General features: G+C 39.5%; 1 protein-coding gene and 1 pseudogene across 1 annotated transcript; both read left to right on the top strand.

Annotated features, from left to right (window-relative positions):
- The first annotated feature begins 271 nt into the window (after nucleotides 1-271).
- On the top strand, nucleotides 272-424 carry LOC130460465 (uncharacterized; annotated as a pseudogene).
- Nucleotides 425-12,519: 12,095 nt separating this feature from the next.
- LOC110796200 (uncharacterized) lies at nucleotides 12,520-18,448 on the top strand. Its single transcript, XM_056841812.1, has 7 exons — nucleotides 12,520-12,555; nucleotides 12,619-12,834; nucleotides 13,130-13,267; nucleotides 13,889-13,986; nucleotides 16,347-16,473; nucleotides 16,637-16,828; nucleotides 17,668-18,448. The coding sequence occupies exons 1-7, from the start codon at nucleotides 12,520-12,522 to the stop codon at nucleotides 17,704-17,706; spliced, it is 846 nt and encodes a 281-aa protein (XP_056697790.1). The 3' UTR covers nucleotides 17,707-18,448.
- Nucleotides 18,449-23,813: the final 5,365 nt, after the last annotated feature.

Raw genomic sequence — 23,813 nt, 5'->3', positions numbered from 1 at the left:
TAGCTTTTCTAATCTCGAGCTAAGCTTCTCGATAATCCGTGCTTGCTCCATAGCATAAATTGACCCCTTACCATCATCACTTCTACTTTTGCAATCATAGTTCCTTGTACCAACGTGCCAAGCTTGGTAATTTTGCACTACATCCTCTATGATCTCTTCTATTTGATCCTCCATCTTGTTCATTATGGGACCACTCGCCCCCGCATCTAGACTTGTCTTGGAGATTGGGCTCAATCCCAAATAGAAAGTTTGGAGGAGCAACCACTTAGGAACCCCATGGTGAGGGCATTCCCTTTGGTATTCCTTGAATCGGTCCCATGCTTCAAAAAGAGACTCATTTCCCTTTGGTATTCCTTGAATCGGTCCCATGCTTCAAAAAGCGACTCATCCCGCTTTTTCTCAAATGATTGAATCTTGTGACGATACTCCGTCGTCTTCCCATGAGAGTAGAACTTGCTCAAAAATGCGCTTGTCACTTCATTCCAAGTTCGAAGTGAGTTTGGCTTGACCTCCTTGTCAAGCCAATCGCTAGCACGTCCTAAAAGAGAGAAGCGGAATAACGTCAACCTCACATAATCCGAAGTCACTCCATTGTGTTTGATTGTATCAAAATAGTGCTCGAATTGTTTCAAGTGCTCATGCGGTGATTCGCTACTCTTTCCGCAAAATGGATGACTTTGCACCAAATTGATCAAGGCGGGCTTGATCTCAAAGTTGTTTGCATTGGTGGTGGGCGCTTGAATCCCACAAGTTTCCTCAAAGGCTCCCGGCATCCCTAAGTTCTTGGCCGGAAGAGCCATTGTCTCAATGGTATGATCACTTGCCTCTTGTTCCGTAGCTTCACTCAAAGTTTCGAATCTATTGTAGCTCGGCGAACGGGTTCGTGTTAGGTTATGATACATATGACATTTACATAGATCATGCGGAAAAACCATTAACCCAGGAAACATATTATTTACACATAATCATATAGCATAATTAGATGCATACTCTTTGTTGCGTGCCTTCCCTAGCTGCGCCCGAACCGAACAAGAACAAGTCTTTTAGGACTCCAAGTGTCGTCCCTCCGTAGAAAGTCCACAGCACGTCCGGATCCGCCTTAAGATTGACCAACTAGAATCGCCCTTAAGGTACTCAGAAAATTCGGCACTTTTGGGGCAAGATGGGTGTTTGAATTTTCTCTCAAAAATCTCACTTTTGAATACTTTAAAACTTGTGTATAAATTATGACCCCTAGGCCTTTATTTATAGAGTTATGGAAAAGGAATCGTAATCCTAGTAGGATGCGAATTAATTGGAATTAGAATTCTACATGAATTCTACTTAATCAATTTATCCAATAGGAATAGACATTTAATCATACACTGACTCTTGCAGATTCAGGAATCTCGCATGAGCTCAAACTCACACACACACGGCAGCCACAAGGGCTGCCCATGCGCGTGCGAGCAGCAGCCCGCGCAGCACGGCCCACGCATGCGCGGCCTTGTGCGCGCTGGGCTGTGGCGTGCGTGCTTGCTGGGCGATGGCCTGGCTTCGTGCTGGGCCTTCGTCCGGCAGGCCTCGTCCGATGCTAATTCGTACGATATGCTTCCGATTAAATTTCCATTTCCGGAATCTATTTCCGATACGAACAATATTTAACATTTCCGATTCCGGAATTAATTTCCGTTTCGAACAAATATTTAATATTTCCGTTTCCGGAATTATTTTCCGATTCCGGTAATATTTCCGATTCTGACAATATTTCCGTTTCCGGCAATATTTCCGATTCTGGTAATATTTCCATTTCCAACAATATTTTCCGATACGTACCATGTTTCCGTTTCCGGCAACATCTACGACTTGGATAATATTCATATTTCCGATACGATCCATATTTCCGTTTCCGGCAATATCATCGTTTCCGGAGTATTCATTTCTTGCCTGTGACGATCTTAGCTCCCACTGAAACCAAGATCCGTCGGTTCCGAATATTCATAGATGGAGTATTTAATGCCATTGAATACTTGATCCGTTTACGTACTATTTGTGTGACCCTACGGGTTCAGTCAAGAGTAAGCTGTGGATTAATATCATTAATTCCACTTGAACTGAAGCGGCCTCTAGCTAGGCATTCAGCTCACTTGATCTCACTGAATTATTAACTTGTTAATTAATACTGAACCGCATTTATTAGACTTAACATAGAATGCATACTTGGACCAAGGGCATTATTTCCTTCAGTCTCCCACTTGTCCTTAGGGACAAGTGTGCATTTCCTAATTCCTTTGTCGCTCGATGCTTGCTCTTGAACATAAGGTAAGAGTTGTCATCCTTATTATGTCCAGAGGTGTTCCTCGGTTTCAGAGTTCAACTGATCAAATAAACAGATAATCATAGCCTATGATTCATCCGAGCACGGCCATGCATTTCACAGTTTCTAGCTCTCCGAGTGGCCTTGTACAACTTTTAAGCATCTCATCCCGATTTATGGGAGGACAATCCCAATCTTGCGATCTTGAGATTAGACTTCGTTTGATAGGTGATTACCTGAGCGTTGCCTTTATAGCCTCCTTTTACGGTGCGACGGTTGGTCAACGTCAAAGCAACCAGTTCTCAAACAAGTAATCTCAAATCACTCAGGTATTGAGGATTTAGTGTCTAATAATTTAATGAAATTTACTTATGACAGACTTTCATCTCTTACAGTAAAGTTTCATAGGTCTTGTCCGATACTAGTCTTCCCAAAGTAAGTATCTATGCAAATGATTATGACATTGCCATGTCCACATAGTTCAAGAAACAGAACTACTAGTCATCTTGCATTCTAATCGTCTAACGTTTTCTATGCGTCCAATTTTATAGAAAACTCCGATTAGGGACCATTTTCAACCTTTGACATTCAAGTTCACTTGATAGACATTTCTTAGTCACAGGACTGGTCCTGACAGTCTATCTTGAATATATCGTCAAGTTGAAGGGACTCATCATTTAATAAACCACAAATTAAATGGAAAAATGAATTCCTTTCATTTATTGTGAATGATTAACCAATAATGTTTTACAAAGATTTAAACTCTAAAACTTTAAAACATTAAACAGAGACATCAAAGCCATTCTCCAATATGCTTGATTCCCATAGCTGCAGTGTGCGAGTTGTGCTTCGCTTGCGGCAGAGGTTTAGTTAATGGATCTGATATGTTGTCATCAGTTCCAATTTTGCTTATCTCGACTTCTTTTCTTTCAACGAACTCTCGTAGAAGGTGAAATCTACGAAGTACATGCTTGACTCTCTGGTGGTGTCTAGGCTCTTTTGCCTGTGCAATAGCTCCGTTATTATCACAATACAGGGCTATTGGTCCTTTAATGGAGGGGACTACACCAAGTTCTCCTATGAACTTCCTTAGCCATATAGCTTCCTTTGCTGCTTCATGTGCAGCAATGTACTCCGCTTCAGTTGTAGAATCCGCAATGGTGCTTTGCTTAGCACTTTTCCAGCTTACTGCTCCTCCGTTGAGGCAGAAGACAAACCCAGACTGTGATCTGAAATCATCTTTGTCGGTTTGGAAACTTGCGTCCGTATAGCCTTTAACAATTAATTCATCATCTCCACCATAGACCAGGAAGTCATCTTTGTGCCTTTTCAGGTACTTCAGAATATTCTTGGCAGCAGTCCAATGCGCCTCTCCTGGGTCTGACTGGTATCTGCTCGTAGCACTGAGTGCGTACGCAACATCCGGGCGTGTACATATCATAGCATACATTATTGAACCAATCAATGATGCATATGGAATCCCATTCATTCGTCTACGCTCATCAAGTGTTTTTGGGCACTGAGTCTTGCTTAGAGTCATTCCATGAGACATGGGTAGGTAGCCTCGCTTGGAGTCCGCCATCTTGAACCTATCAAGCACCTTATTGATATAAGTGCTTTGACTAAGTCCAATCATCTTTTTAGATCTATCTCTGTAAATCTTGATGCCCAATATGTACTGTGCTTCTCCTAGATCCTTCATCGAAAAACATTTCCCAAGCCAAATCTTGACAGAGTTCAACATAGGAATGTCATTTCCGATAAGCAATATGTCGTCGACATATAATACTAGGAAAGCAATTTTGCTCCCACTGACCTTCTTGTATACACAAGATTCGTCCGCGTTCTTGATGAAACCAAAGTCACTGACTGCTTCATCAAAACGTATATTCCAGCTCCTGGATGCCTGCTTCAATCCGTAGATTGACTTCTTTAGCTTGCATACCTTTTTAGCATTCTTTGGATCCTCAAAACCTTCAGGCTGTGTCATAAACACAGTTTCTGTTAAAACGCCGTTTAAGAAAGCAGTTTTGACATCCATCTGCCATATTTCGTAATCGTAATATGCAGCGATTGCTAACATTATTCGAATAGACTTTAGCATTGCAACTGGTGAAAAGGTTTCATCGTAATCCACACCGTGGACTTGCCTGTAACCTTTTGCAACCAATCTAGCTTTGAAAACTTCAAGTTTCCCATCCTTGTCCTTTTTCAGTTTGAAAACCCATTTGCTTCCAATGGCTTGGTAGCCATCTGGCAAATCGACCAAATCCCATACTTGGTTTTCAGACATGGAGTCTAATTCAGATTGCATGGCTTCTTGCCATTGCTTGGAGCTAGGGCTCGTCATAGCTTGCTTGTAAGTCGCAGGTTCATCACTTTCAAGTAATAGAACGTCATAGCTCTCGTTCGTCAAAATACCTAAGTACCTTTCCGGTTGAGATCTATATCTTTGCGATCTACGCGGGGTAACATTTCTAGATTGACCATGATTCTCACCAGATTCTTCTAAAGATCTCTGAGTTTCATCCTGAATGTCATCTTGAGCATTCTCTAGAGTTTGTTGTTCGACTCGAATTTCTTCGAGGTCTACTTTTCTCCCACTTGTCATTTTGGAAATATGATCCTTCTCCAAAAAGACACCATCTCGAGCAACAAACACTTTGTTCTCAGATGTATTGTAGAAGTAATACCCCTTTGTTTCCTTTGGATAGCCCACAAGGATACATTTGTCAGATTTTGGATGAAGTTTGTCTGAAATTAATCGTTTGACGTATACTTCACATCCCCAAATCTTAAGAAAAGACACATTTGGAGGCTTTCCAAACCATAATTCGTATGGAGTCTTTTCGACAGCTTTAGACGGAGCTCTATTTATAGTGAGTGCAGCTGTATTTAGTGCATGTCCCCAAAATTCTAATGGAAGTTCGGCCTGACCCATTATTGACCTGACCATGTCTAGCAAGGTTCTGTTCCTCCGTTCTGACACACCGTTCCATTGTGGTGTTCCAGGAGGTGTCAATTCTGATAGAATTCCACATTCTTTCAGATGGTCATCAAATTCATAGCTCAGATATTCACCGCCTCTATCAGACCGCAGTGCCTTGATCTTCTTGCCTAATTGATTCTCTACTTCACTCTGAAATTCCTTGAATTTGTCAAAGGATTCAGACTTATGCTTCATTAGGTAGACATAACCATACCTACTGAAGTCATCAGTGAAAGTGATAAAGTAGCTGAAACCACCTCTAGCATTTGTACTCATTGGTCCACATACATCTGTATGGATTAAACCCAATAGTTCATTTGCTCTTTCTCCAACTTTAGAGAAAGGTTGCTTTGTCATTTTGCCAAGTAAACATGATTCGCATTTACCATAATCCTCTAAGTCAAATGGTTCTAGAATTCCTTCCCTTTGAAGTCTTTCTAAGCGTTTCAAGTTTATATGGCCTAATCGACAATGCCACAGATAGGTGAGATCTGAATCATCCTTTTTGGCCTTTTTGGTATTTATGTTATATACTTGTTTGTCGTGATCTAATAAATAAAGTCCATTGACTAATCTAGCAGATCCATAAAACATCTCTTTAAAATAAAACGAACAACTATTGTCTTTTATTATAAAGGAAAATCCCTTAGCATCTAAGCAAGAAACTGAAATGATGTTTTTAGTAAGACTTGGAACATGGAAACATTCTTCCAGTTCCAAAACTAGCCCGGAGGGCAACGACAAATAGTAAGTTCCTACGGCTAATGCAGCAATCCGTGCTCCATTTCCCACTCGTAGGTCGACTTCTCCCTTGCTTAACTTTCTACTTCTTCTTAGTCCCTGTGGATTGGAACATAAGTGTGAGCCACAACCAGTATCTAATACCCAAGAAGTTGAATTAGCAAGTATACAGTCTATAACGAAAATACCTGAAGATGGAACGACTGTTCCGTTCTTCTGATCTTCCTTTAGCTTCAAGCAATCTCTCTTCCAATGCCCCTTCTTCTTGCAGTAGAAGCATTCGGATTCAGAAGTGGGTTGACTGACCTTTCTCTTTGCAGATTTGGCGCCAGTTTGCTTAGTTGGGCTGGCCTTGTTGCCACCTTTCTTAGCATTCCTCTTCTTTCCAGATTTCTTGAACTTGCCCCCACGCACCATAAGCACATCCTGCTTATCACTTTTGAGCGTCTTTTCAGCGGTCTTCAGCATACCGTGAAGCTCAGTGAGCGTTTTGTCCAGACTATTCATACTGTAGTTCAGTTTGAACTGATCATACCCGCTATGAAGAGAATGGAGGATGGTGTCTATAGCCATTTCCTGAGAAAATTGCTGATCCAGCCGACTCATATTCTCAATGAGTCCAATCATTTTGAGAACATGTGGACTTACGGGCTCGCCTTTCTTAAGCTTGGTCTCAAGAATTTGCCTATGAGTCTCGAATCTTTCGACTCGAGCCAGATCTTGGAACATGTTCTTCAACTCACTGATGATTGTGAAAGCATCTGAGTTGATGAACGTTTTCTGCAGATCCGCACTCATAGTGGCGAGCATTAGACATTTCACATCCTTGTTGGCATCAATCCAACGATTGAGGGCTGCCTGAGTGATCCCGTCGCCTGGAGCTTCGGGCATCGCCTCATCTAGGACATACTCCTTTTCTTCCTGCATAAGAACTATTTGCAAGTTCCTTTGCCAGTCAAGGAAGTTTTTCCCGTTCAACTTCTCCTTTTCGAGAATTGATCGAATGTTGAATGAATTGTTGTTTGCCATATTAAAAACTACAATTGAAAAGAATAAACAAATAAATAACCATTCACAGTTTCTTTTAATAAACTTAAATTCTAGCATTCATGCATAATTCAATGTTTATTAAGCATTTTATTCAAGTTATGTGTTCCGGCAGGTGTGAATAAAATGATTCCAAGATCCTAAAATCATTGAAGAACTAAGCACAGTTTGTCGACTTAATCCTAGAACATCTTAGGTAAGCAAAAGCCTTTTGCTAATAGTCCAGAAACTATTCTTGGTTGATAGGTACGTCTAAGAACTTATTAGGTAAACCTATCGAATTTGCCACGACATAAAAGGACTCCTTACTTATATCGTTGAGTTTCACCAAAACTAACATGTACTCACAATTATTTGTGTACCTTGCCCCTTTAGGACCAATAAGTAACACCTCGCTGAGCGAAAACTATTACTAGATTGATGTAAAGGATATCCAAGCAAGTGTATATTTTGGCATGGCACCTTTTAACTCAATTTTTAAGTTTGGAACTTAAGGCTCTTACTATGTTGGTTAGATTTTAAGTGAACTAAAATCCTTAATCATGCAACATAATCAAGCTTTTGATCTCATGCATTTTAAGACATATTTAAAGCAATAAATAACTTAAAACATGCATAAGATATTTGTGATCTAGTATGGCCCGACTTCATCTTGAAGCTTTGACTTCAAAGTCCGTCTTGAAAATCTCCGTGGGAGGCACCATTTTCTTCAAATAGGATAAGTCATAACTAATTACAACTATTTGATGGTACGCAGACCATATTTGAATTGAAAAACAACTTTGGTACTTTAGACCAATTACATTCAAATTAATGGTACGCAGACCATATTTTCTATCCTATTTGGGCCATACTAGTCACTTCATAACCTGCAAAACAGTACATATACAATATATACCATTCACCCATTCATTATCATGAATGGCCCACATAGCTGGTTAGTCAAACACATTATGCATCACGTAAACATTTGCAGCAATTAATCAAGGGCACCAATAATCTACCAATTATTCAGTCCTTATTAATTCTAATCGAGTTGTTTTAACCTTAAGGATTTGTAGACCTAATCAAGAGTTTATGACTAAAAAGTGCTCCCACTCAAACCAATAAATTCATATGCTTTACTAATTTTAAACATAAAATTGTATTTCTAGTCTAACCGGAAACATACAAATTTAATTAAAATTTAAAGCTCATATAAATTTATAATTGAATCCAAAATTTAATTTAATTTCAGTCGCATTTAAATTAATTCATGATTTTAATTTTAGTAAAATAATTAGAATAAATTTCATTTATTATAATTATAATATTCAAAATTAAAATCCAAGAAATTAATTCAAATTATTAATTTTAAAATTAATTAAAATTACGTGAACTGAAATTTTCAAATTAAACATTCAAAACGATCTAATCGAAACGCAAACACCCTACGCGTTGCACGCCCATGGGCTGTACGCACACAGCCATTGCTGGCCATGTGCGCGCAGCCCATGCGCTCGTTGCATAGCTGCTGCTGTCCCATACGCAAGCCTCCGCACAGCGCCCACCGCACGCGAGCTATCGCTCGCAGCGCGCGCGCGTTACCGCGCTCGCTGGTGCGCGAGATCGCTCGCTGGTGCGCGCGAGCCATCGCTCGCTGGGGTGCTGCATCGCTCGCTGGTGCGCGCGAGCCATCGCTCGCTGGCACGCGAGATCGCTCGCTGCGCGCGCGCGAGCCATCGCTCGCTGGTGCGCGACATCGCTCGCTGGGCGGGCGACGTCGCGCGCTGTGCGCGCGAGTGATGCTGTGCGCAGCGCTCGTGGCACGCGAGCTTGCGCTCGCTGCGCACGAGGCTGCGCGCTGTTGTGCGAGGCAGCGCGCGCTGTGGCGCAGCTCGCTTGCTGCCCACACGCGACTGCCTTGGCTCGCCCCTCGCCCATGCCCATCCGTTCATTGCTCGTGGCACACGACACAAGGCAGAGCTGCTGCCTTGTGCTCGTGCACTACGCCCTTGCTCATTGCATTCGTGCCGCACGGGCGACGAGCTCCCTTGCTCGTCGTCGCATGCCCGCATTATACAACACCCCTTAAGGGTAACACGAAGCGTCCATTGCTTCGTGCGTGCAAGTTATTTGAACGAATCGCATAAAAATTTAAAATTTATATTTAAAATTAATGACAAATTAATAAATAATATTAATTTCATAATTTTAGGGCGAAAAAATCGAAAATTTATTATCCAATTGATTTCCGATTGATATGGATTCAAGTCTAGGTCATAAAAATTTAAAATTTATCGTAAATTTACAATTTTTATGGTGGTTTTTAATCATAGGTTTCTAATTAAATTACAATTAATTATGAAAATCAAATTAATTCTAAATTATTCTAATTTTCAACAAATTAATCATAATTACAAATTAGATTGCATAATTAACAAGACTAGGCATTCAAACTTGTTAAACATATGCAGTAGGTCAATCAAAAATTCAAGATTTATCAACAGGAATCGCAAATATTTAATTTAACATCTTAAATTTACGAAATTTTGCATCCGAAAAACTAAAACCTTCGAAAAGTCATAGTTAGGCTTCGAATTTGAGAATTCTGGGTTCGGCAGAAAAATACTATTTTTGTCAAAATTTTAGAATGCCTTTTACATGCGGAATTGACACAAAAATCACTCAATTCGGATGAGTAATGAAGAAACTGCCGAAAAACTGCGTACATATAATTAAATAAACGCAATTTGCAATTAATTAACAATTACGAAAATTAATCACCCTTTTTAATTCTTGCAAATTTGTAATATTTAACCATGTTCATGCAATTTAGATTATGAAAATAATAAGGGGCTCGTGATACCACTGTTAGGTTATGATACATATGACATTTACATAGATCATGCGGAAAAACCATTAACCCAGGAAACATATTATTTACACATAATCATATAGCATAATTAGATGCATACTCTTTGTTGCGTGCCTTCCCTAGCTGCGCCCGAACCGAACAAGAACAAGTCTTTTAGGACTCCAAGTGTCGTCCCTCCGTAGAAAGTCCACAGCACGTCCGGATCCGCCTTAAGATTGACCAACTAGAATCGCCCTTAAGGTACTCAGAAAATTCGGCACTTTTGGGGCAAGATGGGTGTTTGAATTTTCTCTCAAAAATCTCACTTTTGAATACTTTAAAACTTGTGTATAAATTATGACCCCTAGGCCTTTATTTATAGAGTTATGGAAAAGGAATCGTAATCCTAGTAGGATGCGAATTAATTGGAATTAGAATTCTACATGAATTCTACTTAATCAATTTATCCAATAGGAATAGACATTTAATCATACACTGACTCTTGCAGATTCAGGAATCTCGCATGAGCTCAAACTCACACACACACGGCAGCCACAAGGGCTGCCCATGCGCGTGCGAGCAGCAGCCCGCGCAGCACGGCCCACGCATGCGCGGCCTTGTGCGCGCTGGGCTGTGGCGTGCGTGCTTGCTGGGCGATGGCCTGGCTTCGTGCTGGGCCTTCGTCCGGCAGGCCTCGTCCGATGCTAATTCGTACGATATGCTTCCGATTAAATTTCCATTTCCGGAATCTATTTCCGATACGAACAATATTTAACATTTCCGATTCCGGAATTAATTTCCGTTTCGAACAAATATTTAATATTTCCGTTTCCGGAATTATTTTCCGATTCCGGTAATATTTCCGATTCTGACAATATTTCCGTTTCCGGCAATATTTCCGATTCTGGTAATATTTCCATTTCCAACAATATTTTCCGATACGTACCATGTTTCCGTTTCCGGCAACATCTACGACTTGGATAATATTCATATTTCCGATACGATCCATATTTCCGTTTCCGGCAATATCATCGTTTCCGGAGTATTCATTTCTTGCCTGTGACGATCTTAGCTCCCACTGAAACCAAGATCCGTCGGTTCCGAATATTCATAGATGGAGTATTTAATGCCATTGAATACTTGATCCGTTTACGTACTATTTGTGTGACCCTACGGGTTCAGTCAAGAGTAAGCTGTGGATTAATATCATTAATTCCACTTGAACTGAAGCGGCCTCTAGCTAGGCATTCAGCTCACTTGATCTCACTGAATTATTAACTTGTTAATTAATACTGAACCGCATTTATTAGACTTAACATAGAATGCATACTTGGACCAAGGGCATTATTTCCTTCAGTTCGGATACGCCTCAATCTTCGCAAAGTCCTCTCTAACTCTAGGTCGAGAGGATAGAGAGACCTATGACGAGTTGGACCCCTATCTTGCATACAAAACTCAAACAAACCGTGAGCAATGCAAAGGAAAACTAAAGCAAGAGTGAAATATTTTTGTATTTTTTATGGTTAAACTAGACTCAACAAAACTCAAAAACAACAACCGTTCCCCAACAACGGCGCCATTTTGATAGAGGTATTTTCCGTCATTGAAAGAATACACCTCGATCAAACAAAATTTTTAAAACACCTAACTAACCGGCTATATTGACGATAGCGGCAAGCATATGGATCGTCCCATAGAAATGGAGAGAAATGAGTTTGCTAGTTAAGCTAGTTTAGGACGGAACTTGGTTTTGAATTAATGACTACGAATCTAAGCTATCAAACAAATTTAACCAAATAAGGGAAGCGCTAGGGAATCGAGGATAGGCTAGGGTAATCGGGGAAGGACAAAGGAATCACACAACTACGATGCAAGGACTTGATACATAGGGGAAAAGCAACTATTGACGTGCTTGCCACCTCTCGGATAGAACACGCTAAGCCTCTAATTAAGGAATAGCTCTCGCATGATCCTAAAACTAGACAACTCACGATTGAGATCTACTTTTCACATGCATCATAGAGATTCACAATCTCTTGCCAAACCAAAACAATGCACTCCAATCAATCCTATGGAACTAGCATTTGCAACTACTAATTCTATAGTCATGGAAATCCTAGCATCAACTCAAGTTTAATCACATCAATAATCAACAATCATCCTTCAATTTCCCCCAATTTAACCCTAGATTTTCCCCTATCCCTAACTAGAATCTACTCACTACTCATGATTTTAACTAAGAAATTCAAGTATTCAAAGCTACTTACTACTACATTTTTGAACTAATGCAACGGCAGAATAGGGGCTAATGCAACGGTAAAGCGAGAATCGTTGCAATAGAGAGAGCTAATGCGACGGTGCCTTGTATAAAATTTCAGAAATCGAAGCTAATGCGACGGTATCTCCAAGCCGTTGCATTAGAGGTTCAAATGCAACGTGTATCAGACATGTAACGGCGAGCCAATTAATATTTTCCCGCCTACTGTATACTTTATTTGCTCCCATTAGTTTTTCAAAATTTTCAAAACCGCGCACTTAAAATTTACCTTAAAGAAAATATTAAAAAAAATAGAAATAAAAAAATACACGCAAAAACACTTTATGTGGAACATGTCCAATTATCCAGGAGAGACTGAGAGAAAATACGTAGTTAGGGTTCATCAAACTTTTGGGGAAAGTCTAACGATTTGGTCTCCAATTCGCAATTAGGCACGAGCTTATTTCGAATTTCTTTCAACTGACTGCGAAATTCTCTGCGTAGTTCGAACGCAAAGTTCTCTGCGAAATTCAAACACGAAATTAGTCTATTCTTCGAGTGGAAGGGTTGAATTGGGGCTTTCCATTAATAATTCGAACAAGTTAGAGGAGAAATTCTACTTCAACCATCTGCTACTATTCACGATATGTAATCGATTCACAATTCAGGTTTATGTATTAATAGTGTGAATTTTGGATAGTTTTGTGAGGGTTTGTTCCATTGCTTCTCCGTTTTTCCCTTGTATTGCATTCTCCGTTTTCCCTTTTCTGGTAAGCATAATTCAGGGTTGTTCTGTTTTCTCTCATCTGCTACTGTTTGATATTTGTTCTGCCCCCCTTTTCTGGTAAGAATAATTACAGGTTTTTTTAATATATTCATAGTTGATTATTGGAAGATATTCTGTAAATTTGTAATATTTGATTTAGTTAACCTTTCTATTACTAATGGATTTATATGATTTAGATTGCAGCCATTGTGAGACCCAACCGCCTTCTCAGAGGAACGGGGGTAGAAAGGTCTTGCCTTCTGCTGCTGCACAACATACCCTTGATAGGGGCTTCTCTTCTAATCTCATTCTTGCACCCCAAGCATGCCAGTGAGGTGATTATACCCGCTTCGCCATTTCCACTCATATTCTAAAGTGAAAGACTGTGTTGTTATCTTTGTGTTGTATGCTTATGATGATTGAGAACATGAATGCAGTCACCAGGGAGCTATAATTGTGTCCTCTGGATGAAGTTTGAGCCTGAAAAATCTAAGAAATGTGATGTCCCATGTACTGCTAACTGCCTTATTCTTCATAACATACAACCAAATGTTGCGCATTAAATGCATTTGTCAGGGCACGAGTATTTCCATGCATCATTTATCTTGTTCTTTGCTCTTATTATGTCATTATTGGACTGTAAATTGGTATATGTAGAGTTTTTAGAAGCTTTAATCTCACCAAGTATTAGTTATTGAATTTACAGTTTCAAAAAAAAAACAGTAGCTTCTCTTATTGCTCAGCGGGAACTGGTAAGGTACTAGTTTGCATGTATTTAGAACTCCAAAGACCTTCCATGCATCATTTATCTTGTTCTTTGCTCTTATTATGTCATTATTGGACTGCAAATTACTGGAACTCAAGTCCCTCCTAGAGAATTGTCTGATGGTATTGAAATTACTGGAACTTTCTATCATATTTTGACTTATTTTGTATTTGTTAATTCCTTTCTTCAGAAGGTTAAGGCGTTGGGAACATCAGAGGAGTCTAACAGAGGAAAGATTGAAACTACTAGCAACACGGATATTGAAAATTTGACCTGTCGTAAAAAAAAGGTAACAAATTGAAACTACTCTTATTTTGCTGAGTCTTAGATCTGCAGTCTATTTTCTCCTTCTTAGTAAGTGGTTTTGAAAAAAAAAGTGCAAAGATGCTCAATTTCAAGCAATTTTCCAGAAAATAAGTATTAACTGATTATAGCTCAGAAGAAAATGTTTCAATTCTTCAGAAGGTTAAGGCGTTGGGAACATCAGAGGAGTCTAACAGAGGAAAGATTGAACTACCTGATCATAATCAATATAACAGTGCTTTCATCCAATCTGTATGACATTGTCTCAAAAAGTATAGACACAGCAGATATCTTCTAGGTGTCTGTCTGCAACATAATGATCGAAGTTATTAGCCACTCACAAAAAAATTAGGGGTTAGTTAAATAGCCTAAACCGAGCACGTTTCTCTCTAGCAAGTTACTGCTTGATGAGAGTATCCAAAAGTTGATACCGTGCATATGATTTGTCCCAGATTTGTTTGCAATGAATGTTTTGATCTATCTATCTAACTGCATCAGCAAAGAGGAGTGGTATTTGTGATCCTTGTATCTTTCTATAGTCGTCAATACTGCTGATCTCTATGTCTGGTTTCCTTTTTTTTTCCTTGAGACTTGAGCAATATCTATTTATGTGCCTGGTGTCTACAAGAGTGTGTACCAAGCTGTGAAAGTCAATTGTTGTATTTCTTAGAGTTACTGAGTTAGTGTTGTCATGAGTTAGAATAGTTTTTAGGGACTCGGGTACTATGTTGATATATTGGTATTTTTGGTTGTGACCACACTAATGTCCAGGGGCATGAATGTTTTCTACGCTTGTCATCTGAATTCACTACATCGCTGTTTGATGTTACTGATAGGAATTTCAACTACGAGAAGGGAGTTGGTTGACTGATTAAAAATGCTGAAAGCTGATTGCTGATAAAAAAAATCTGTTGACTGATAAAAAAAATATGAAAGCTGTTGTTGTTAGGTGTTTCTATCATCATTATCATTACTATTAATGATGAAACATAGCCATCATAATCCAACTTTATAGCTTTATACTCCCAGACTTTACTTTAGCAAAAGAGATTAATTGTTCAACCTATCATTCAAAATAAAATATAAAGTAATTACCATAAACATTTGAATTCCAACTATATCTGATCAAACCTCTGTAGTGAATTGTTTAGAAGCCTCCACAGTTCAGACAACAATTGAACAGCCACTTCCATACCATCTTTTAAGCAACCATAGTAAACTACTCCGAATCCGCCTTTTCCCAGCTCTCCTTGGAAGCTTCCATGCCATGCTTGTTATACAAAAAATGATGAAAACTGCTACAATTAGAACCAGTACAGCTGAAAATGCAGCTATGTGAGCAACGAGTATTTTGCTTTTCTTGTTCTTCGAAGTACAGGAGTTGCTCGAACATAGATCTGAATTATTTTGCATGCTTTACTCGGAAACATAAGAAAGTCAGACAAAATGTTTTAGAGAAGGTGAATTGTCAAAGACAGAAAACTATAGGATCTTGAATATTTGTTGATACAAGTACCTTAAAGAGAGTGGTCCTGCAGCAGATTTTTCTAACAGAAGTTTAGGAACTGAACCAGTGAAGTTGTTTACTGAAAGGTTTCTGCAAACATTTAACATTGTTGTGTTAATACTTGACAGACCTTTAACATTTACAGTACCACGGTCTGGATTTAGTTGTCACTTTGCTAGCTAATTACGCCATCACATGCAGTAACAATTAATTCCAGATGAAAAGGGAACAAAACAAAGGAATGAATGAAAACATTACAAGATTTGTACTGCTGTAAGATTTGCAAATGAAGCCGCAATATGTCCAGTAAGCCCCTTCGAACTAAGATTTCTGATCACAAAAAAGTGAAACAGAACAGATTAACTTGAGAATTGTTTAAGAGATAATAAAAATAGGATGTAAAAGCTTATATTAATATTATTCTGGTTGAGTTGGAACTGTCATAGTTGCAGTCCACGCCAGACCCTCTCGCTAGAGGATATGTTGCTACAAGCAAAGTCGAACTCTTTGACTTTCTCTATCTTCACTGTCTATGATCCCTCTCGCCGAGTTTCGTTCTCCTGGGTATCTACAAATGAGGTTATGTCTGTGTTCATACATACAGTACTTTCACATTGAGTTTTTTTGCAAATTTTATGGTGAAGCAAAGTTTAATCTGTAAATGTTATCTGGGGCATGGCCTGATTCCTTAAGAATTGTTGAAACATAAGCAATGCAAGTCGAGGGAAAATCAACTGAACCTCATGCCCTGCATCCCTGATACAGATACAAATTCCTCAAAAGTTTTTGAAACATAAGAATTCTTCTTCTGGTACTTATCCTTGCTACTCGTATCTTCAGATACAGATGCAACAGCAATCAGGGCAGTCTTAGCAGTGGCTATTGCTTTCGCAGCAATAGCAGCTTTTTCCTCAGCAGCAGCTCGTGTAGCTTCAGCTGCCTTAGCTAATATGTACAACATACAGGTGTTGGTTGTCTCAGCTTGTTAGCTGATTTGTTTTTTGTTCTTGAGATTTCAGTATTTTTGCTTTGTATTAACTGCTTATTCCTTTTGGTAATAATAATTTATTTGCCAAAATAAACTTGAGATGGATGTTTACTGATGTATACCTGATCTTTATATTACAGGTTATAGCTCAGTCCTCGACTATGGGTGATTTTGTGAAGAATAATAATCAGCAACTTGCACCCCATGTTGTATCTATGATTGTATCTCAACTTCAAGAAGCTAGACCATCAATTCCAAAGGATGCATCTAGTACGCTGCATGTCAGTGAGCGAAATGGACAGTCTGGTGGGACAAGCAGGACAATTAACCAGGTAAAATATTTGTTTTGGCATTATAATATGTTGCGTTGTCTTATTATTTTATTGAAATTCTGTTGTGGTGTTTGGTTGTATAGTTGGACAGGTTCGTTTAGTTATCGGTAGTTTGGCAGAACCTTTAGTAGTTGTTGGATTTGGGTGTTACTAAATGAAGAATTGAACATAAATGTCGATATATCTTCTTTCACATTCTTTAAGGGATAGCTGCGTAATAAGGACCAAACCACATTATGTTTGCAAATGTTTTCATTGTCATTTGTAATGTGAGAACCTAATCTCTTCATTTTCCTAGTCAGAATTTGTTTAATGGGTAGACCTTTGTTAAAGTGGTGGTCTAAGCTGTGAATGAGTATCTCACTTGAATCCAAAGAATGAGATCTAGGCCCACATCACCCACTCAGTAACTAATAAAGAAAACTGGCATACACCCTTTGGCACCAACTGCAAGAAAAGCCTTAGAAAGAGATAGTTCAGTGATGTTTATGATAGTTCCCTTATTTCTGAACTAATAAAGAAAACTAGCATGAATTGGCAGTGAATGAAGGAGCCTTTTTCTGAAGAAACAGATGCAATTCCCTTATATTAGAGGGTGTCATCTGAATTTTCTGTGGACCTATTTCCTTTCACTTTCTTAAATGAGCCATATCACAATTGATTACGTTTAGATTTTTTTTGAAGTTGGCAATTCTTGTTGATAACATTTCTTCCTTCTTGTGCCCTTCTTATTAATAGATCATACTCATGTGAACTGGCGTTTTATTGATATGCATGTTCCCTTAGCCTTTTTCCATCTTTTTGAAGAACGAGGGGAAATTGATGAATATCATTTATAGGTATTGAGTCCTGTTCCGAGACTGCTACATCCTACATGATTAAGAACCTTGAATACTAAGCAAGTACCATATGTTAGGGTCTGGAATCAGTCATCAGATATTGAGAGGCACAGATTCATCGTCTCATAGAATTGTTTGCTGGGCATATATTGTCTACATTTCTGCCCTACTTATTGGGTTTTGCACATGCTTGTCTAATACCCTCAGGATCTGAACAGCAGCCTCAAGGTGTGAATCATCACATAAATGCAACGCCCCTCGCTGTATTATTGTTCATGCTCAGCTTGGTTCAAACTTTAAATACAATTTCTACTTCCTCCGTCCCAAAACAATAAGTTGTATTTGATTGGAGTCATTTTAAGGATTTGAGATTTATTTAATTAAAAATAGTCGTATCTAGGTATTGCTTACTTTTTTGTGAAATTTCATGCTTTATTTGAATAAACATGAAGTTTATTAAATTATTTAAATTATCGTGTTTTAGCTAGTGCACCATCTCTAACTTGTGCCCATTCGTGATTTAAACTTGCATGAGCATGGTGAGCTAAATGGAGAAGAAATGTATATCTAGCAATGACACGGTGGAGGCTCTTGTTTGTTTTTGAGTCATTTTGTGATTTCTAGTAATGTTGAATTTGTTTACGTGGATTTTAATTTTATGCATTTTTGTCATTAAAAACACTAAATTAATTAGTGAACGACTATTTTGTAATGCATGTGTCCTATGGGCACTAATATTGTAATATTACTCTTTAAGTCAATGAAAATCTTGTATTATTGACATCCTTTCTTAATCTAGAATACTAATTTTAATTATTATTATTATTATTATTATTATTTATTATGAATAAATGACCCGTTGCATTAGGTGCTCAACAGATTTATTTTGACAATAAATTACCGTTGCATTAGGCTAAAACGCGTTGCATTATTTATTTAAGCCATCGTAGATATATGTCGCATTAGCTAAAATAACCGTCGCATTAGCTACAATAAACGTCGCATTAGCTAAAGAACTAATGCGACACCCCATCCAAGGACCGTCGCATTAGATGTTTATCTAATGCGGCGGTATTAATTTCTCGTTGCATTAGGTGACTGATCGTCGCATTAGGCCTAATGCAACTCCACCGGATGCAAGGGTCATTTGTCGTCGCATTAGGTCTAATGCGACGGATTTTGATGCCTAATGCAACAATTTTAGGCGTTGAATTTGATAAGAAATGTAGTAGTGACTAGACATGGAATTGAAAGATTGAATGCAAGAATCAAGAAACTAGGAATTCAATTGAGAAATCAATGGAAAATTAAAAATCAATCAAAACTATCATCAAAGCATTAAGAAATCAAAACTTCAAGAAGAATAGCAAAGTATAAAGAAATTGAATTGAAATTGCAAAAGAATTAAAGAGTTGAAGAGATTTACAACTTGAAGCTTCCTCCAATGGAGTTTCTCTCTCCTCAAAACAAAGCTTAAAAATTAAGAAATTCTCTCTAATATTCTGAAAAGTATAATTAAGAAGTTCTAAAATTGAATGATAATGAAAATTAAACGAAAAAGATATTTATAAGTTTCCCCAAATAGAAGCTAAAATTCGGATTATCGCAGCCCGCGTCGACGTTCGGTCGCACAGACCCCCTGTGCGATCGAACAGGAAAAGCTGGTGCGAGCACACTTCAATTTTCGTGCGGGAAAACAAAGCGAAGACTGAATTCCTTCGTCATGTTCGACCGCACAGAAATTCTGTGCGATCGAACAGACCTGACTTAGCCAATATTCTCAAAGTCTTCAATGTGGTCGCACAGATAAGTTGTGTGGGCGCACAAATATTTTGTGCGGGCGAACGAAAAGCCGTGCGATCGAACACATAGAGTTGTTCGGTCGCACATATCTGCATCTTCCTTGAGTCACCACTTCTTCTCTGTTCGGGCGCACAAAGCATCTGTTCGGTCGCACATCCTCTGTTTTGCTCCAATCTACTTGGTTTTCCATCATATTCCACAATATCCACCTATAATGCACAAGATGGAAAGAAACTATAAAAATACTACAAAAAACTATAAAAATATGAAAAATCATAATAAAACTAACACGAAAACCTAAGCTAGGAGCGACATAAATGTCGCTCATCATACTGTGATGGGGAGTCACTCGCTCGCCCAGATACCACGTGGGGCGATAAACCACCGGGATCACCACCAGTCGCCCGGACAAGAAATAGGCTCGGACAGCCGAAGGAGGCAATGGCGCGTCAGCAAAAGGGCGCCAACACACCTACAAGACAGGCAGCTCAGTCAATATACAAAATACAATCAGGACAAAGTCCCACCATATACAAAATGCACCTCCTCGGGAGATAGGACCCGCAAAGCTCTGCAGAAGGACGCCAAAGACACCTTCCTGCGCACCGCCCCTTCCCAAGAGGCAGCAAACGGGTAAGCCGCAACTCTACGGCGAGCAGGCGCCAAGCTAGGAAAATGCTCATACGCCCAGATCTTCAATAGCAAACAAGACATCGGTCATTCTTATGCATACAAAATACAACATACAAAAGTCAAGGAGTTCCAAATACCTCTAGCACTCTCCACAAAGCGGCTATGCTCACTGAACTCTCCGGGGTAGTCCGCGAAGCGTTCTTCATCTCGTACAAGAGGTGGTCATATGCTAAGCTACCCTAGTTGAGGCCCGAAACAACCCGCAAGTCTCTCAAGGACCTCAAAAGGCCCACCAATACGCGGCTACTCCTGCCAGGGGAAACCACTCGACCTACAAGTGCTAGAAGGAAGAGCCGAACCTTCTGCTCCGCTATAATACCAGCTATGCCAAGCCCCGCCGGAATCACCTCCACTGAAGAAGAGGAATCACTATTCGTGATCAAATCAACAACAGGGCCAATCCAACCCCTGACTCCAGCAGAAGGCCAATTCAAGACGGAGTCAAAAGCAACCTCCCTCTCAGAAAACGGGAGGCCAGTAATCATGGAGAACTCGAAGGCAGTGATAGTGATCTCCCCCCACCTCATGTGAAACGTATCGGTGGTGTCCCACCATAACTCCAACAGGGCCTGTGTCCGGGGTTTGACGCCCACCAGCCCTCTAAAGCCTCTCACTGCCTCCCAGAAAGGAGCAGAACCAGTCTGAGCACAAATCACTCGGGTCTCCTCGACATCAAGAATGGTCGGAGAGACATTCCAGAGCTCCTCCAAAGACCAGAACCCTCGGATTCCTTCTCTATCAGTCTACAAAAAGGATGGGTCAATACAAACCTATATGAATTCAAGTAGCAAGTTCAAGAACAGAGTACAAGGCATACCAAGCCAGCACGTGGCCGCTGAGACAAATGATGTCTCGGGTGAAATACAAGGTCTGTAGGCTGTCATCCATGACCGTCAAAGGTAGGTGTTCCCCTCGAGATCATGCCAGCAGGGAGTGGCTCTACCTTAGCAGCTTCGTTGCCCGAAGCATCCTCCATAGCTGCACGGCTGCTCGAGCATTAAACAAAATTCCTCTGAGTATGACGAGGCATACTAAAATTCAACATACAAGTCTAGGGGCTATCTTATACTAGCCCGTACAAGAGTTCAAGAGCCTAAAAATCCCCAGTGGCCATACAAGTTTAGTCAGATACCTCTATTTCAAGGGAGTATTCAAGGTCTACACCAACGCCTAGGTTATCCATGCCGAAGCAGGTATTCAAGGTCTACACCAACGCCTAGGGTATCTATGCCGAAGCAGGTATTCAAGGTCTACACCAACGCCTAGGCTATCCATGCCGAAGCAGGTATCCAACATCTACACCAACGTCTAGGCTATCCAAGCCTATTCTTTCACAAGACCCATAAACGTCCTCAATGAAGTCACTATCTACAAGCGCTAAGTACAAATTCAAATCCTACAAAGGTCCAACAGTTCAAGTTCAAGATGGCTACCAAACAATTTTTTCATACAACATACAAGAAGCCTACTACTATACAAGTACAACATCAACACGTACAAGAACAATTCAAGTACAAAAATTTATCCTACATGCAATCCTAAGGTAATTTCATAAGCAAAACTTGAAATACTTACATGGACGGGTGTAGAGGAAAGACAAGAGCAACAAAGCCAAAGGGATAGAGAAATCAAACTTTGAGAGAGCAAGAAGAAGCAAATGAATTTTCTCATATGAGGAGCACAGCGGGGGGTTTATATACACCAACCCTGCGCTGGGCGATGGTTTTGCGTCAGGCGTAGCCGCTGAGCCATGCGCGGAGAATCTTGGCGCGATCATCAATGCTGAGTGTACGTACTTTGCTGGTACGGTTTTCTGCACCAAGCATCAAACGTCAAATCATAATGCTTTTCGTCGAATACGGGTATACATCTGTCCCGTCAGCATCAACTGATAAATATTTCAAGCATAAGAAGCCCGAAAAATATGCGGATTTTGCGTCTTACTCCCAGCGGACCCAAGCTCCGGGAAAGTCAACAAAAAATTTCAAATCCCAATATTCGGTAAAAAAACTCTTTTCCCCAGTGGATACATTCCCCGACGGCTCAAGCCTCAGACAGCATTCGAAGCAAATACGAAGCCCAGCAGATTAACTCCGGGTATTCAAATTCAAAATTCAACATTCAAAATTAAAAATTCGAAATTCGAAGTTCGAGATTCAAGATTCAAAATTTTCGATGCCAAGATCCGTTTAAAGTCAAAGGCATAAAAGCAATACAAATACTTGTCTAACACTCGTCAAACCGCACGGAGGTAGACTCTATCCTTTTTTCTAACACTTTTCTTGTGTAGGTACCAGCGTACAAAGAGTGGCCTTGATTTCAGAGCATCTTGACCATTCTCCGTCCTATTCGAAAACTTTGACTTTCGCTTTCCTAACCGAACGCTCAGTCAAAGTGGGGGCTTCTATAGACAACTAATTTGTGTCTCCCCTAATGGGATGATGACGAGACCATTATCCTTGCTAGGTGGTTGGTACAACTCTGTGCAGAAGTCCTAATTTCTAAGATATATTCCAATAACCAAAGTCCAATTCCCGAGCCCGTTCCCGTTCCCGAACACAATACAAAATTCAATTTTCAAAAATCAAATTCAAAATCCAAACACAATCTCACCCAATAAACCTCTCCATTGGTTTTACAAGGTCGTTTCCAGTCGAAATGCCATTAAGCAATCCAAAATCGGGCGCCGACCCATAAAACCGAGCATGTCGGCACCCGTCCAGTAAAACCGAATCCAAAATACAAAATCCGAATACGAAAAAGGGAGTGTTTTTAGTCGCAAACTTCCTTAATCTCCAAGAAAAGCTACGTGCCAAAAATCGTACAAGTCGTACAAAGGTACAACGCTACAAAACAAAGCACAAGGACTGTGTCATCGTCCTTGTTTGGCGGAACCTGGGACACGTCATCTGCGTCAGGCGCTGGCCTTGCGCTGGGCGCTGACATTTCTTGGAGTTTAGCCACATAACCTCCTATTTAAACCCTCATTTCCACACAAAATGGAGAGGCATAATTCAATACAACGTCGTAATTTCAATTTTTCCTCTCAAATTCCAATATAAAATTCCAGTTTCCAATCTACAATTTCCACTACAATTTCTCTAAAATATCAAAGCAATTGGGAGCAAAAATCGGAAAAATGACCTAATCCTAAATAGGTAAATCCGAATCCCTAATCAAATCATCATGATATTTTCTACTTTGCTACATGTCTAAATCAAATATTCAATTCTTATGATGTTGTCATTTGAGTTCATACTTATGATGAACTAGGAAACATGCACAAAAGTGAAATCTTTGGGAGGTTTTCACTCTTGAAACTCCTCCCAAATGATTTTCTAAGCACATTATAAATATCAATATGCAAGATTCAAGCTTTATTTTCGAAAATGATTAGTAAAGTGAAGAACTTTCATACTTGAAAGGTTTCTCCTTTATAACAATCATCATACAATTTTACAAAATACAAATCTTTTCAAAGTTCAAGGATGTTTGGAAAATTGCAAACCCTTCTCCAAACTAGAACACATGAACATTCAACTTTCTATGTTCAAATATACAAGTTTTATTTTTAATATTCAATGATGTTTAAGTGAGATCAATTCCTCCTTAAACTAAAATCAATTTCAAGTTATAGAGCATATTAAAGG

Source organism: Spinacia oleracea, chromosome 4 (assembly GCF_020520425.1).
Source record: "Spinacia oleracea cultivar Varoflay chromosome 4, BTI_SOV_V1, whole genome shotgun sequence".
NCBI classification, from domain to species: Eukaryota; Viridiplantae; Streptophyta; class Magnoliopsida; order Caryophyllales; family Amaranthaceae; genus Spinacia; species Spinacia oleracea.
Note: the sequence above shows the minus strand (reverse complement) of the source record. Positions and strands in the feature narration are given on the sequence as shown.